The sequence below is a fragment of the Strix aluco genome, chromosome 1 (genome assembly GCF_031877795.1).
Source record: "Strix aluco isolate bStrAlu1 chromosome 1, bStrAlu1.hap1, whole genome shotgun sequence".
Lineage (NCBI taxonomy): Eukaryota > Metazoa > Chordata > Aves > Strigiformes > Strigidae > Strix > Strix aluco.
The window spans coordinates 23,541,031-23,558,644 of NC_133931.1; the positions used below are offsets into that span (position 1 = coordinate 23,541,031).

Consider the following 17,614-nt stretch of genomic DNA (forward strand, 5'->3'; position numbering starts at 1 on the left):
CTCAGCAAGCTTGCCAATGACACCAAGGTGTGTGGTGTGGTTGACACACTGGAGGGAAGGGGTGTGCCATCCAGAGGGACCTGGACAGGCTGGAGAGGTGGGCCCAGGCCAACCTCATGAAGTTTAACAAGGCCAAGTGTAAGGTCCTGCACCTGGGCCAGCGCAATCCCAGGCAGAGATACAGACCAGGTAATGAGTGGATTGAGAACAGTCCTGGGGAGAAAGACTTGGGCGTGTTGGTGGATCAACATGAGCCAGCAGTGTGCGTTTGCAGCCCAAAAAGCCAACCAGATTCTAGGCTGCATCAAAAGAAGTGTCGTCAGTAGGTCGAGGGAGGTGATTCTGCCCCTCTGCCCTCGTGAGACCCCACCTGGAATACTGTGTCCAGCTCTGGAGCCCCTAATACAAGAAGGATATAGAACTGTTAGAATGAGTTCAGAGGCGGGCTACCAAGATGATCAGGGGGCTGGAACACCTCTCCTATGAGGACAGGCTGAGAGAGTTGGGGTTGTTCAGCCTGGAGAAGAGAAGGCTCCGGGGAGACCTTATAGTGGCCTTCCAGTACCTGAAGGGCACCTACAAGAAGGCTGGGGAGGGACTTTTTACAAGGGACTATAATGATAGGATGAGGAGTAATGAGTGGAAGCTGAGGGAGGAGGGGAGGTTTAGATTAAATATAAGGAAGAAGTTTTTTACTGTGAGGGTGGTGAGGCACTGGAACAGATTGCCCAAGGAGGTTGTGGATGCTCCACCCCTGGAAGTGTTCAAGGGCAGGTTGGATGGAGCCTTGAGCAACCCGGTCTAGTGGAAGGTGTCCCTGCCGATGGCAGGGGGGTTGGAACTAGACAATCTTTGAGGTCCCTTCCAACCCAAACCTTTCTATGATTGTGTCTTCAGTTGGCTATCTTCTCCAGCCCTTAAAAAAAAAAAAAAACAAAACAAAAGAAACCCAAAAACCCAAACAAACCAACCCCTGAATTGTTTAAGGATATTTGTTTCAACTGTACAGGAAGGAGAAGCAGTGTTTTTGAGAATGTAGTTCCTCTTAAAACAGCAGAGCAAAACACCAAACAACTTCCAATTTTTGCATCTTGCCATGGAAGTTCTTGCATGCTTTTACAGAATTGCTTTGGTCTTAACCTCTGGTTTCTCTTGTGTCCCTTAGAATTAAATAATATTTAGAGGAGATGGAAGGTAAAAAGAAAATCTTGCTTATTTTTCTTAAAAGCAGATAGTTACCAGTATTTTAGTGTAAAATTCTGCTGTTGTAGGTTTGTGCATACACACATTTAAGCATTTATACTCAGCAGCTTGTTAATCGCCTTGGGCCAGTCCACTGTGTGGAGCAGTGTTCAGTGCAGGTAGCTAGACAGCATCTATCTTCATTTTACTGGTTGTGGGAATCAACTAGAAATTACCATGTTAATCAGAAGGCATTTGATGTATTTCCTTTCAAAAATATGACTGATAGCTTTTACTATAAAGTAAATGAAAAATTGCAAGGAAAACAAAAGATAATTACATCTCCTATTTGTGATTTAGGGTAAAATAGCGAGTTACCCACATCTTCTGGAAATGGGCTTTTTGAAATGATGGTCAGCAGGTGCTAAGTGTCTAGTTACATGTCCTGGATGGCATTAATTGGAAGATGTGTTTATTTCTGCTTTTATCTTCATGGATTCTCACAGTGACTAGCACAGACACATTATTCTACATTTATTGGGGTGGGGGGTGTTTCCCTCTCACATGAGCTGTTGCTGCTAGACAAAAAGTCCAGGGATGCAGCTCTTCCACTGTAGTCTCTTCCATCTTTTTCTTTCAAGCAAGTACTCCTACCCTCTGCTACAGTTGTTTCTTGACCCTTCTATTCTGTTTTGCTTTAGTCCCATACAGTCGTTGGGACCTTATAAATGATAAGAGGAAGAAAGTAGTAATTACCTGTTTCAAACTATGATTGCATGTTTTGCTTTTCTCATAAGATTTTGGGATAGGTCCTCATCACTGTCCTTTCACACATTAATGGTAAAGTCTCAGAAAGTTAGTCTGTGAGGGCAGCCTCACGAGAATTTCTATTACACCCCACTGCTTATCAGTCATTTTTCTGTGTCACTGTTTGCACTTCTTTTCAAAATGTCTGATGATGGAGATTCCACATACTCTCCAAGTCTAATTTTCTTAGGCAAATTGATTTTTCTAACATTAATGTAAATTCTCTTCCTACACTGAATTCTTACTGCCCTATCTTCAGCTGACATAAAGTATCTTTTTGCTTTGCAATATCCCATTACATATTTGATGATTTTTAAGTCCACTTTCATTCTTATCTCTTAAACAAATCCAGAACTTCCATTTTTTTCTTGACAAACTGTTTTTAGACCTCTGATTTTCCTCTTCTGGATTTCTGGGTGTTCATACTGCCTTTGTTTTTGACCAGTTTGAATATAGCAGTGAAGCTGAAGCTGCTGAGTTTAAATGACAGGTGATCCTGTGCATAAAACTGCCAGTTATCTCTTTCAACAATAAAGAGATTTTTAAAGAGATTTTCATTTTGTGCACACCAAAACACATACTCTTTCCCACCATACTAGTATTTTAGGCAATTAGTCTCTTCCTAAGGGAAATCTTGAACTCATTACCATTGTGCTGCATCTTAGTAATTTCAGGCTATTTTTTTAACTTCTGAAGACTAATATGAGTTCTGGCGTTCTTGCAACCTTCCCAGATTGTATTGGCCTGAAATTCTTCTCCTTCCATCTTACAGGTTAATGAGAATGTTGAATACTCTTGGATCCAGGGCATATGTCTTAGAAAAGTATAGGGTGAAGAGTTTCCATTTCGGGACTAAAAAAAACCTAATGACAATTTGGATGCTTTCTATCAGTTTTACATGAAGCTAATAGTAGTTTTCTCTAGTCTATTTTTCAGTCTGGACCGTTACAACCTGTTTAAGTGTCATACAAGAAAATGTCAAAATTTTGTTGAAGTCAATGCATGACATCTGCTTCTCCCCATCCTCAAGGCTAGTTATCTTGTCACAGAAGCAAATTAAATTGACGTGACTTTTACTCAAAAAAAAAAAAATCAGTGTGGCCTCTACTTCCTGCATTTGCTTTGGTGTCTACAAATTCCCAGTTTTCAGGAAATTGAAGTTCAGTTCACTGGTCTTTAATTCCCCAACTTCCTGTTTTATACCTTTTTAAAGATTATCATTGCAGTTTAACTTTTTCCCACTTTCCTGATTTTTTTTTTTTCCCAGACATCTTCTATGAATAATAATTTTCAAAAATTATTATTAGTGGCTCTGAAATTAGGCCTGCTGTGATATTCTTCAGATCAGTTCATGTAAGTACTCTCTAACCTGCTGTTTTCCTACAGATCTTACTCCTTTGTCACCAGCCACCTGGCTCACAGTTGACCTTTAGTGACAGCTGAAGGGAAAAAAATTGAACAGACCTCTGGTTTCATCTGCTGGCTGTCTTTTTGTTAAATAGCAAATTGATCCATTTTGGTCTTCCTCTTACTAGCAGCGTACTTGTAGAATAATTTCTTGTTGACTTTGATGTCCCCTGCTTTTTGTCTCCTCTATTTTAACCTTTCTGATTTTGTCCAGACACCCTCATGCTGTTCCTTTATACCCATTCATAGTAATCTGACCTATTTCTATTTTCTTAATGCTGCTGCTGCTTCAGTAAAGGAAGATTCGTTGTTCTTTTACAACATTCTGTCTTCTGCATTGGAAAAGTTTGTGCTCGAGCTTTGATAGAGTTTCCTTAAGGAAGTGCTAGTCTTCTCCTTTCATAGATTTTTATAGATATTCTTGTAACCTACCAGTTTTCTGTGTTTATTGAAATCCCTCTTCTGGCCCAGTATTTTTATTTGGATATTCTTTATTCTTTACTCAGTATTCTGAAGTCTCTTATTTCATACTCATTCCTACCAGTGTAACCTTCTATCTTGATCAGTTTCTTCTCTGTACCCACTCCCTTCCATTCCTTTTTGTTGCTTTATGTTTAAGGAATCCAGTAGCCTTTGTAGGTATCTTTGCTGTATGCCTTTTGGTAGTTAAAATTGCCCATAACAGTCAAATTCAGTGCCTGAGATGATACTGCTATTTGCTCAGAGCGCCATGAAACCTGATCTTCATGGGTTTGTAATTCTTACACAGTCATACTGTGAGAGTGTTCATGTTCAGTTTTTGCTTTTTAACCCATAGGTATGTTTCACATTTAAGTACTCCCTCACTCCATGTTGCTCCTTGTATAATGTACCTCAGAGCAAGTAAATAAATGCATTCTCGTTATATGGAGTGCAGTGTCTTATCTGCCCTTTTCTTGCCTGTCTTGCCTGAACAAATACAAATACTTTGTTTATTCCAGAATGAGAACTACCCTACCGAATCTCTAACTGAAATAATAATTTAGAAAGCACAACATTTAATAAAACTTCCAGCTCATTTTTGTCATTCTTTTTGCAGTAACATATTGCTGTAAAAATACTGTGATTATCCTTTTAGTACTCTTTTGTGTTCCTTCTTAGATGTAGTGAGGATTAACTTAGCCATATGACAACCATTAAGACCTATTGTTCCTTTGTAATTACATCTTAACCAAGAATGATGACAGATGAAGTGCATATCCCTGAAAAGCCATGTTCCTAGAGAGAGTAAATGAAACACACAAAGTAAGAAATCTCTGTAAAACAGTGATCTTTGAAGGCCTTTCAGGTTCATTTGGGATTTACAGCAGATAAGTTTGAGGCAGTCACATTTTAGAGTTATTGCAGGCTTGAACCATCAGTTAAGGTTTTTTTGGTTAGCAGATTCCTTGGTAAATAGTAGCACAGCTAACACTCAGGTTTGCTAAAATATTTCCTGTCTCAAGAGCTTGTCATGAGAGGGTGCCAGAGCAATGGAGTTCTTGCTATCCTGTTCTCCCAGGCTGTTTGATGAAGGCTGCCTTACCTTACATGGCTCTGTTATGTCAACCTCTGTTACCATAGATCTAATAATCTGTGAAAGTTTTACTCTGTATTGTTCAGGGGAGAGATAGCTAGAAATAAGAAGTGAAGAATTACAGTAAGTTGATCAGACATGATAATTCTTTGATCCTGAAAATTGTCTACTTTTCCCAACCATGTAATCTGGAGTAATGATTAAACAAAGAAAGAAAGATTGAGCTCGTCTAACTTGATGGTGAAAGTAAATGGATGGGTTGCTGGATGGGAGGACTTCTAACTTTTAAGAAGTTGCCTAAAATTAAGAAATGTATAAATTTTCTTTTCTTTGAGATAAGGAATAAATCGTGACATAGAACGTGGTCTCTCTGAAAGAGAGCAGGGTACAGATTCCAAACTATATGTCCGTTCTTCCATCCTTGCAGCAATATATTATTGATGATGATGATAATGTTCTAAAAACCCTTTCTTCTTTTCTTCTCCCAAGATTCACAATCGGTATGAAGGCAAAGACATTTCAAAGCACAAGCGAAACTTGGCTATAGCAGGTGGTGTAACCTTATCTGTAATTGTTTCTCCAGTTGTAGCTGCAGTAACTGTAGGTAAGCAAATATTACTATTTTGTGTATTGGTAGCACCTTACAACCAGAATGCTATAAGCACTCGTGAATAAAGCATGAGCTAAGTCCTGTGGTCTCCTTTTGTAGGTGAGGAAACTGAGACAATGAGGAGTCTGAGGTTATACATTTATTGGGGCAGAATGGAGAATACAGTACATATGGAAATGCTGTATTAAAATGAAGAATTAAAAATATTTTTTTATCTTGCAAATTGAAGTTTTCACATTGTCATGTCTGGCTTTTAAAACTGAAGTATTTGAAGCTTTTCTTTAAACAGCTGACCAAGAAAAAACTGTTGCCACAGGGTCTTACTTGTATTTGAATAACTTCATATCAAGCTTTTCTCAAAAGAAAAAAATAGTCTTTTACACTTAAGATTAGATAAGTTGCCAAGCTATTTGTTGTGCTCTGGGAGTCGGTTTGAATTCTGTAACGTTCTTTCTCATAGGGATTGTTGAGGATAGCATTTGGGGAAAATCTGGCTGGGCATTACAAAATACTTGTCTCATCTTACCATGTAATTTCAAGGTCACTGTAAACAAACCCTGATTATTTTTTTGGAATGGAGTGGACTTGCCCAGCTCTGCCTTGCTTTTCCTCTGTTGCAGCACAGACATCTTTACAGTTGCACAGTAAGCTGCCGTGGATAACTGATTCATGTTAAGACCTGCCATTTAGTTGTAAGCTGGATCAGTCCCCTGATCCAATTCATCACACAGTTGTGTAGGCAGTGCCAGAAGTAATGCTCAGAGAGGAATGAGTGGCCTCAGGAAGACAGGGCTGCTTTTAGCAAGTGATGGTTTAAATTGGCCATGAAGCTGTGGCTTTAAACTGCTTGTTAACAATGGTGGAGCACTGTGCAAATGCAGATATGCAGTCATGAAACTGTCTCTGGTGTCTGTCTGCATGCATTGTTCTCATGTAGCTGCGGTGTCAGACACCTGCTAAACAGGTAGTAGGATACAAAGTCTCACAGATGTATTTATAAGTCTGCTCTAGCTCATTCTTTCAAGCTTTTTCTTATTTCTGACCAGAGATAGAACTTGGCTTTTTAGGGAAAGCACTTGGGTTTTAGTTTGTGGAGTGTTTGCTCTTGCTCTGTTGCCATGAATACATGGCCTTCAGTCTCAGTGCTTTATATGGCTTCCAAAATAATGACCTTCAGAATATGGATTTCCTTCTTCAATGCTGAGGAATTTCTAGTGAAAGAGACTTCCTATAACTGGAACCCTTCTTTTAGGTTAGACTGAGGAGCCTTTGCATTGGGTCTGCCTCTGTCCTGGCCTTTTCAGAATGTGACAGCTTGCCACTTTTTGCACTACCATTTTTCTGTACCTTCTGTGTACTTCAATCAGCAAAGCCATAGAATGGTTTAATTCATATGCCAAAGGAGTAACTTTCACAGTCCACTGGAAGTGATGGGATGGATTTGTGTGTATATCTGTGTGCACTTTAGCCTACAGTTCCTTTCATTGGTTTCCCTTAACTCCTGCCACCCTGCTCCACAGAATCATTTACTTTTAAGGAAAACTTACATAATTAAAAATTTTAAATTGAATCAGTGTGATACAATAAATATGAAATATCCCACAGTAGTAATAATGTTAAGTCCTATTAAATTGATAGCAAAGCCCTGTCTGACTTCAGTGAATGAAAAATCAAGTCCCTTATTAAATGAGTAGAGGTACTAACATTTTTAGTTGAATAACAGTTGAAATAGATCTCTGCTATTTCTGCTTCTCAGGTGGAACATTATTACAGTCCCCAATGGAGCATATATGAACCTTTAAAGTACTTTCATTTTGTTTGTAAAAGATGTTATGGACATACCAGAAGTATTAATTTATCGAGCATTAAACTTCTCTGCCTATCAATGCTGATAGAGGTCATTCTGTCTGCTGAAAGTACTTTCCTGCCATTTCACCTGTGTGATTTACCAATATTTCTTAATTTTGCTCCCTCCTGATTTCTTTCAAGTGTGAAATACTAAGTAATCATGGAAAATTAAATTGCTTTTATGAAAGGCTCTAAAGTATAAGTCACATTTAATGAAAGACTATATTTTCCTCTGTAGGTATTGGTGTTCCTATTATGCTGGCTTATGTGTATGGAGTTGTTCCAATTTCCCTCTGCCGAAGTGGAGGGTGTGGTGTGTCAGCAGGCAATGGAAAAGGTGTCAGGATAGAATTTGATGATGAAAATGATATAAATGTTGGTGGAACAAATGCAGCTGTAGGTAAGAAAATACAGTGTTTCGTTTTCTATAAATGGGTTTTGTGATTTATGTTTGATGGCTTTAGATACTTGAGGTTTTTGGGGGTTTTGAGTTTTTTAATTTGCAGTTAGGACAACTCCTGCTTGTTTCTGAAAGACCACCTCACAGATGAGGGTAGCTTCTCTGTGTTCATGTTGTGCTGTACTGTTAACGCAAACATTAAAGCTTTTCTTGCACATTTTCATCAAAGCCAGACTCAAGTCTTTTCCATCAGTAAAAGTCTGAAGATAAAATTAATGCTGCTTTCTCAGAATCCTAGTTTGTGGAAGCTGGCTGGCTTTTTTATCTATAACAGGGGGAACTAAATGCTGATGTGATGCTTTATTTTTTTAATTATGTGGCAATATCCTCTGTGATAAGGTCTCTCTGTCCCTCTGAAGGACTTCCTTCACTCCAAGAAAGGTGTCTCTTTTTTTTTTTTTTTTCACAGAGTTGTCTTTTTGTGACACTATGTTTTATAAATCCTTTTTCTCAGCATAATTTCAGGAATGGTTTTCATGGTCACATTCTAGAAACTACAAAGTTCTACTTCCATAACTGACAAGCCTTCTTTATTTCTGTCTAGATACCACCTCAGTAGCAGAGGCACGTCATAACCCTAGTATAGGCGAAGGAAGCGTTGGAGGACTGACTGGCAGCTTGAGTGCAAGTGGTAGCCACATGGATAGAATAGGAGCCATTCGAGACAACCTAAGTGAAACCGCTAGTACCATGGCCCTGGCTGGGGCTAGTATAACAGGGAGTCTCTCAGGAAGTGCAATGGTTAACTGCTTTAACAGGTAAGAGACATGCTTTCTACCGTACGGTATCCTATTCTACATGTAAGCAGAGAAAGCGGTATTACTAGGTTTTTTGATTTTTATTTTTTTAAATCTGTTCCTATTAAAAGGAACTGTCTCTGGGAGATAGAGACAGTTCATCTCTGACAAACTTGCTGATTTCCAAGAGATCCTGCCAGACTACAATCCTCAAAGAAGAGTTTGAATTTTTTCCAGGGTGAGTGGGGTCTGAGATCTTGTCCTCCTGCTTCCCAGGAGAGCAGTCTCTACCTAGAAGTCAGAGGGAGGGTACGTCATGTTTAATACAGTTGGTTTCTCTGGTGCATCTCACCCCGAAGTCAGAACGCCTGACTTGTTCAGTAGTCTGTAAGTATTAAGCTGTGCTATCAGAACACCTGGGTGGAGTGTGGATTCAGAATGGACTTAGGCAGGAGGGGAGGCAGCTGGGCACCTGGCCTGGCCGAGGTGGCAACTTCTTGTCACTTATGTGCTCAATGCCTCCTGTGAATTCGGGCCTTACTGTTTGTTGGCTGTCCTGTACCCTGAAGAGAAAGGGAGTGTCTGGAAAGGATTGTTAACATTTAGGGTTCAGGATGGAATTTGCTCCTGAAACCAGGTGCTGACACTGCTCATTTTCTTGAGTAATTCAGAAGTCCAGGCTATATAGAACAAGGAGTGCAGGACAGCATCGAGAGTTCCCTTGTGCTGGGACAGGTGTTTCAGGCTGTGACTGCTGAGTGAGGTATACCTATGCACTACTTTAAAGAGCTGAGAGTGGAAAACAAATCAAAACAAAACTCTTTCAATTCACTGTCAGAACACAGATAAACAAGGCATTTGGAAAAAAGCTTATGATTTGATTTCTGGCTTATCTGCTCAGCACAATTTAAGATTGCTCAGGTTTCTATTATTCCTGTTTCAGTTAATACAATATAAAGCAGAGTACAGAACACAATTCTCTGCCTGTTAGTTGATTAGTAATAATTTTGCACCTGAAGAAACATGGGGATTATCACATCTCGAACTTACATACCCTTCTGCTTGTTTTTTTCATTTTTAGAGTACTGTACACTATGTGCAAAAGAATTGTAGCTAAGCCTGGAAGTTGTTCTGGTAAATCTCAGGGAGGAAAAATCCAGAACCTCTTGTTAACATGCAACATTTTGCTTTGTTGGGAAATTAATCTGGTTTTGCTTTGGGGTGTTTTTGTTTATTTTAATCAAAAACCAGTCATTTTTGACAGTGGGAAGAGAGAACTTGTTTCAGTGGGGTAAATATGTGCATCTGTACTGGAGTAACTAATAAACTCTACTGCTGAATGGTGGAGAAACTCTACAAGGTGACACTAATTTTCAGCTAGTGTGCTTTAACTGTAGCAGCAGTATACGCAACTTTTCTTCTTTCTCTCCAAGACTGGAAGTACAAGCAGATGTGCAGAAAGAACGATACAGTCTGAGTGGAGAATCTGGCACAGTTAGCCTGGGAACAGTTAGTGACAATGCCAGTACCAAAGCAATGGCAGGATCCATTCTGAACTCCTACATGCCTTTGGATAGGTAAGAGAAATGCGGTGAAAATAGAAGATGAATAAGCCTTGCTTATTAAAGGATATTCTAAGCATGCCTTAGCTGTTTGATTACCCTTTGAAACTGCAAATTTTGTTACAAATTGAATTACATATGACTGCTTATGTTTTGCCAAGGTTATTTCCAAAGAGAAACACCATCATTGTAGCTCAGTAAAGTGGTCTTTCACACTTTGTGTTTTTCTTTGGCCTGTTTATTTGTTAAACGCTTAACTTCTCTAAAGCAAGTTACTTCTCTCTAACTTTCTTTGCAAGCTTGTTTAGCTTTGTTAACTGGCTTGTCTTAGATGACCACTTACACTCACGGATTCTTTCTTGTCCTAGGGAAGGCAACAGTATGGAAGTGCAAGTGGATATTGAGTCAAAGCCAGCCAAATTCAGACACAACAGTGGAAGCAGTAGTGTTGATGATGGCAGTGCTGCAGGTCGTAGTAATGCCGGTTGTTCATCGGCCTGCTTGCCAGAAAGTAAATCTAGTGCCACCAAGTGGTCCAAAGAAACAACAGCAGGAAAAAAATGTAAAGGTAAGCTGAGAAAGAAGAGTAGCATGAAGATAAATGAGACGAGAGAGGACATGGATGCTCAGCTGTTGGAACAGCAAAGCACAAACTCCAGTGAATTCGACTCTCCCTCTCTTAGCGATAGCATTCCATCTGTAGCAGATTCTCACTCGAGTCATTTTTCTGAGTTTAGTTGCTCAGATATGGAAAGTATGAAAACTTCCTGTAGCCATGGTTCCAGCGACTATCATACTCGCTTTACCACAGTCAGTGTTCTCCCAGAGGTGGAAAATGATCGCTTGGAAAACTCTCCACAGCCAAGTGGAATCCCTGTGCCTGTTCCAACAGCCCCAAGCACTGATGTTCCACAGCTGAGTTATATTGCTGAGGAAAGCATTAATAATGGATCTTCAACAGATGTAGATTTAGGTGTTGGTGAAACACTGAAAGAAACAAACAACAACCATTCACAACATGCTGTGGAATTAAGCACTGCTATTCAGACTGAAATTTAAGCCTATAAGTGCTGCAAAAATATATTTACCACTAAAGAACCCTGTCTGAAAGCTGGTTGAATTACATGTGACTTCTGTAAGTTTCGGGTGACCAGCAGAAGCAAGGTTTTGATACAACTGCATTTTATATATACACTTGTCTGATAAGGCAAAATACTTCATATGGACCTTAGACCTGTGTGAAGAGACATGAAGGCTTTAACCAAGTGCATTACAGCAGTACAAATACGTCCATGTTTTGTATTTCTGCCACAACTTTGCTTGAAAGCGTATACTTGGTGTATTTAGATAAAAATTGGTAAATTCTTAATATGTTAAATGCTGAAATGAATAATATGTCCTGCACTGTTCACTTGGAAAATATGGGGTTTGGGATAAATGGGTGTTAGCTGAGCGTTAGTGACTTAAAACCATTCTTGTGTGAACTCTATTTAAGGGAAGCAAAAGTTTTGCAAAGACCTATACAAACATATTCAACAGTGAATATTCGTAATGATAATTTTGTTTCATAACTGGACACACTGTATTTAGAATGCATGTAGAATGAACCGCATATCTTCAGATGGATGTAGCCTGTGTCAGAAGCGTTTGTATGTGTGTACACTTTGAGCAAGGTTATGGCATTTTACATAATTTTGAAACAGAAGAAATTGGTACTTAATATATGGTGGAATGGAGACGTCACCTGTGAAGAACAGTGGGGTTACTTATTTATTCATGCAACCAACCGTGCAGCAGATACGGCTACTATATAGTGTATAAAAACTGTAAAGTAACAATCCAGTGATTTATAAGCATTGTAGAAAAGCAGATGCAGTCACCTTTCATTAGGGGGGAAAACAGTGCCCCATCAATTCTTGGTGCCTTTGGAAAAGACTGGGTTTGAAGTGCCTGGTCGTTTGAGGATTTTACTGTAATGTTTTCCAGAATGTCCTCTTTGGCCACCTTGGATCACAAAAGAAAATTCTAGTGAATAAAATGACTGTGGTAGATAAATGTATAATAATAATGAAGTATTAGCCTACCAAAGACTCACTCAGGCTTTAGTGGACATGACATCTCTTTGCAAGACGTGCATATCTTCAGTCCCAGAATCGAAGTGCAGTGCGATGACTGCCCAAGTGCAAAGATGGGTTCCAAATATGCTGGCTTTTTTCTTTTTCTTTTGCATATGGAAGATGTACAGCTGAACACAAGCTGAAGTTGGCCAAAGCGCCTGCACTGTTAACATTTTTTTGCTATGTAATTCACTAAAATGGAAAAAAAAAAATTGTGACTATCAGAGTAACAGTTAACAATGTTCTGTCTTGTTTCATGTATTGCCATTATGGTGCTACTGGAAGTTTGGTTGGATAAAAAGAAAATGCCATGAGCTGCGGTCCTCTTCCATGACTTATCCTCACCGGTTTCAGTAATATGCTTATAACACTAGTGCCAGTTATGTTATTTGGTAATGCTTGTTACAGTATTTGTATATTTGCAATTCAGTTTTGCTCAATAATATGCGTGTAAACTGCATATCTGAAATAAATGTCTAAATACTGACTTCTAGTGGTCCTTTGTTTAGTGTGCTGATTAGCCTTCTAAAAATGTGTGTGTTCCTAGAAGGAGCTTTTTTTCTGTAAGGTGCTGAATGCTGTTATCTCTTGTTGCCTTTAAACATTTTTATTTTGTTAGGTGTGGTTTGGAAGTTGAATGCTCTGATACTTTGAAATACAGGATCTAAAGTTAGTTGCATTTTGTACAAGACTTCAACCTGACTTCTTTTCATCTTACAGAATAATCGGAGCTGCCTCTGTGGCAGACAGGACAGTAAATGGTTTTCTGAGAGGATGCGGCTTTGGCCTAAGCATATTACTCTTTAAGCAAAATTGTACCATCTTGGCACAAGTGGACAGGCTATGGTCAGATTGCTGAGCTAAACTCAAACTCCACTTTCTCCATCTAAAGTGATGCTCTTCTCAATTCACGCAGTCTGTACGAAGTTCATTCTGAAACACTGCAGATTGGCCAGAGTTTCTGGGTAACAACTGGGGCGTGGTTGAACTGCCTATTCATTAGGCTTATTTACTCACCTGCATTGTGACAGGCTCCAGAAGTAAGAAGCTAAAACTGATTGGGATGCGTTAAAGAACACAGCTGGATCTGCCTCATCCCCAAACCATATGTAAGCTATATTAGAGTGAATAACAAGATAACTGTTACGCTGTCAGCTCTAAAGCTACAATTGGAGCATTATTTATACCATTTCCAATGGCAGATGCTCAAAAACAGAATAAGAAATGGGACAAGTGAAACATAGTGTACCCTAGAAATGTTAGCCAGGCATGCAGGCCATTTTTGCAGTGTCACCAGGCACTCTGACTTGCAAGCGAATACAAGTTTTATATTTTGCAGGGAGGTTAGTGATAACAGTTCCTTTTTGTGCTTTGCTCTTGATTTGTTGGGTTTTTTTTTCCCCAGCCTGAACACTTTTTAAAAATATATTGTTACTGAAGAGTAAATGTATTAAGATCAGCATTAACTGAATGAAGCATTTGCTGTTCATTATCTTACAAGACCAGTTTGTGAATTCTGATGTAATTTTCCAGGCCTGCATAGAAATGGCTCTTATAGTCATGAACTGAAGTGTTAACTGATTCTTTAGACAGAAGCTGGAGAATGGAGTAAAATGTGACTAGGTGAGCCAGTCATGCTTCTGTCACTGCACGTGTGGTCCAACCGGTGAATGTCCTTCAAGGCCTCCTATTCCTAAACCTCTGAGTAGGTTAAGTATCTGTGCAGTCTCATACGACCACCTTCAATTAGTCATCTTAAGCCAGACATTATTTGCTCCATACCGTAGAGCGGAAGGTGAACCTCCCCTCTGGCTTTTATTTTCAGTTTAGTTTTGAATCTGATGTCTCACGCAATAGCAATAAAGTTATTGCTGATGTCTCAAGCTTTGAAAATTTGTCTTTAGTAATTTCATAGGTGTACTGGATAAAGCACATCAATTTGTAGCAATGCCGTATGTTTACAGCAGGGAATTGAGAGGTGGAAGACCTATTTCTGTGAGTTTAAACCTAATTTCTCAGGGCCTCAATTTTGCTGTGCAGGAAATTGGAAATATGCTTTATTCTTGTAAGTAAACCTTACCAAATGATAGTGTTATTTTCAGTCACTCTGAAATCATCTTTGACAGTTTTATATGCCATATTAAGAGGTAACATGTTGAAATACAGGTAAGTTTTTCTGTTTACTTTTGGATAAATTTTTTTTTTGCTTTTGCTGATTTAATTTTGTTGCTTTTCTAAAATTCAGAGGTAATACTAGTTCGTATGTGAGGCAGTCTAAACAGCACTAATAAATTTAATGCAGCACAGAATTTTGTTTTGAGTCTATTAAAAAAGTAAAAGATACAATAGTTCCATTAATCCACTAAAACAGAAGATGCTTCTCTTTATTTATAGATCTACCAGTATAAGAATTCAATAAAGAAAAGTTCTTTCACTGAAATAAACCACAGGAAAGATCAAATTTGCATCTGGCCTCCCAACACTGGTTCTCTTTCAGAAATTTTCTTCATGGTTCCTGGCCAGGTTGACTAATTTATGTCAGATTGTGAATTTCAAAAAGAAATTAATTTTAACATCTTCTATATCAGAGAATATTTGAGATGGTTGCAACTTTAAATAGATAAAAACTGTCATAAAAGCTTTCCTTCTGATTTTTGCATGTGCTTTTTTGTAGTAAAGCATCTGGACTCTTACATCCCTTCCTTTCATTGAATCAGTGTCACAAACTTTTGCATGTATAAGCTGATTACTTTTTACAGATATGTAAACATTTTTTGACTGATTTATGTCTCTTCCAGTTATTTTGCTGTGCAAATCCAAATTAATTTTTGAGTAGTTGCCTACCTAGTAATGCCATCACACTCATGGGTAATAATGTTTTATAAGGATAACCAAGCAGATGGTTGAAAAATATTAACTGGAGTTAATGAAATTAAAAATAATTTCCTAATAGAAGTTCACTTGATTTAGATGTTTAGGGAAGAGATTTTAGTTGCCCCACTGAAAAACAGACAAAACCAAACCCAAAATACCAGGTCATATGCTATGAAATTGTCTCATTACAATTTATACAATTATATTTAAGCCATATCATACCAGGAAGGTGGCAAAAAAGGTACTGAGCAGAAAATAAGAAAGGTAAAATACCCTGTCCCATGTAGGTGTTTGGAAAGGAAAGCTTGGATTTTTGGTCCACATTGCACGGGTACGTGATGGTGTGTCAGTGGCATTTGGAGCTGGAAACTTGCCTGAGCTACATCCTGGGGACTGCATGATGCCCCCGTGTCTGTTGTCCTGGGGGGCTGGGCAGTCTGTGCAGGCTGGGCTGAGCTTCTTTGCCCCCATTGTGCTGGAGGGTTCAAGAAATGAAAAGGTGCCAAAGTCTGGGAGGTGAACATGGGCAGAGTGCTGAAGGAGTCAGCAGGTCACCTTCCACCTTGCCTGGCAGATGAGCAGTGATGGCACACCACTAAGGGCAGCAGCATTTTTGGATGCCTCTGCCTTGGATGGGGACTGATCAAAGTGCAACAAGAGCTTTAAATGTCCATTTTAAAGATTTTTTTTTTATTATCTTTTTTTTTTTTTTTTTTTAAATGGCAGAAATTCTTAACTGGATCACTGCCACAGCCTGGGCTCTGCTGCGGATCCTAGTAACCAGAGGTGGCCCTCCCTTGGAAATAATAGTGCTTGCCTGTGTCTGTACTGCCATCTTGTTTCCATCTAAGTCTTGGGGTTTTTGAGTGTAAAGGGACAAAAGCTGCATGACATCCTCTCTCCTCAAGTGTTGTTTTGGGAGGAAAAGATACAAACATTAATATTCCATCTGATTCGGGTGAAATTGAGGCAGTTGAACAGAAACTCAGGAATGAACCCCAGAGAACCTTTCTGAAATTACAAACGTCTAAAGAGCACCATTAGCACCTTGTCTGCTCCTATGCAGAGCAGCCTCTTGGACTCCAAAGAGGAGAATTTGGTAAGTAGCTACCAGATCATGCATAAGGTTTTGTAACATCTTTCTAAGTAGATGCAAAGTTTTCATATAAGGTTTTGAATGCAATCTTTGAATATAAGGTTTTTTGAAGAAACTGTTGAGAAGGTGGAATGGCCTCTGTGAGGGCATGAAACAATCTTGTGAAGATGTAATTGGAAAAGGGGCTGGGGTAAGTCCTGGCCAGGACACATCGGTCTCTTTTTTTCATGAGCTGGAATTCAGTGCACAGAAGCATCCCCGCTTTCAGCTGTACTCATATAAAGGGTCCTGCGCTAAAAGAACTAGATCATCTGGCACATCAGACCCTCCTGTTGTGAGAGGAACCCTTGGGCTGTGCTGGAGGAGCCTCTTTGAGTAGCTGCCTCTAGGCCTTCTTGTCTCTCTCAGATAAAACATTTTGGTTCAAGTTCAGACAAAGTTATTGCTAAAAGAGAACATAGCAATCTATCTCATATACTTAATTAGGTTGACACATGGGAATTTTAAAATGCCTTTGAGTACTAGGGGCAGCAACAGAGTTTTTGAGGTTGTTGAAAATTTTAGAGTCAAGGCACAGCTGAGGTGTCAGGGAATTCACAGTAAAAATCCCAAACAGTTGTAGGTTTTTTTTCTGAGGAGCCAGATTTTATGTATATATAATACATATATGTATTGTACTTCTTTATCCTTTCTCATTATTTGATTCCTTGTAGAAAAGAGATTGCAACAGCTTTTCAGAAGGAGTTTGTGATTTTTGTGGTAGCTTCTCTGGCCTTGGTGGGGGCTGCTGCCTGGGCATCCTGGGGTGCAGCAATGCTCACGCGAGGGATGGGCCACAGCCACAAGTGTAGGGATAGATGCTCATCGGTGAGCGTGCCCAGCTGTGGGCTGTCTATGCTGCTCCCCACCCTCTGCTTCCAGAGCTGCTGGCCTTGCCTGCTGTAGGGTCCTCTTCCCATGCAAAATCTGATTTGTTTTTCCCTTCGTGTTGCTTCTTGATCCTGTAAGTTTGGTTTCTGGACAATCTGGGTGATGAAGGCCCTGCTGCTGCCAGAGGCCAGCTGAGCTGCAGTTCCCGCAGATCTCGGCTCTGCACCATCCCCATCGCGGCAGCCTCCACCCAGAGCAGGGAAACACCATTTGAGATAGGTGACATCTGTTCCTGGCTCTGCGGTGGGGTTGTTATGTGACCTTGGTCAGCTTTGCTTCTGCATGGAGCACTTGAGGTTCACCTCCCAGCTCTCAAGGTGCATGGAAAGCTGCAAGTTTAGCGTGGCCATCCAGCACTGAGCTGTGCTGACCCCGGCGCTGGGCAGGGCTGAGCCCTGCCTTGGGGTCAGGACGAACACAGAGCTGGCA

General features: G+C 39.7%; 1 protein-coding gene across 9 annotated transcripts in view; it reads left to right on the plus strand.

Annotated features, from left to right (window-relative positions):
* RNF19A (ring finger protein 19A, RBR E3 ubiquitin protein ligase) overlaps positions 1-12,772 on the plus strand; it is a 63,094-nt gene extending 50,322 nt beyond the window's left edge. For all 9 annotated transcript variants that reach the window (XM_074814780.1, XM_074814745.1, XM_074814762.1 and 6 more), the window contains 5 exons: positions 5,441-5,555; positions 7,648-7,809; positions 8,414-8,627; positions 10,040-10,183; positions 10,537-12,772. In XM_074814780.1, coding sequence (XP_074670881.1) covers positions 5,441-5,555; positions 7,648-7,809; positions 8,414-8,627; positions 10,040-10,183; positions 10,537-11,227 — 1,326 coding nt within the window. In that variant the 3' untranslated portion in view covers positions 11,228-12,772. The remainder of the gene's footprint in view (positions 1-5,440; positions 5,556-7,647; positions 7,810-8,413; positions 8,628-10,039; positions 10,184-10,536) is intronic.
* Positions 12,773-17,614: the final 4,842 nt, after the last annotated feature.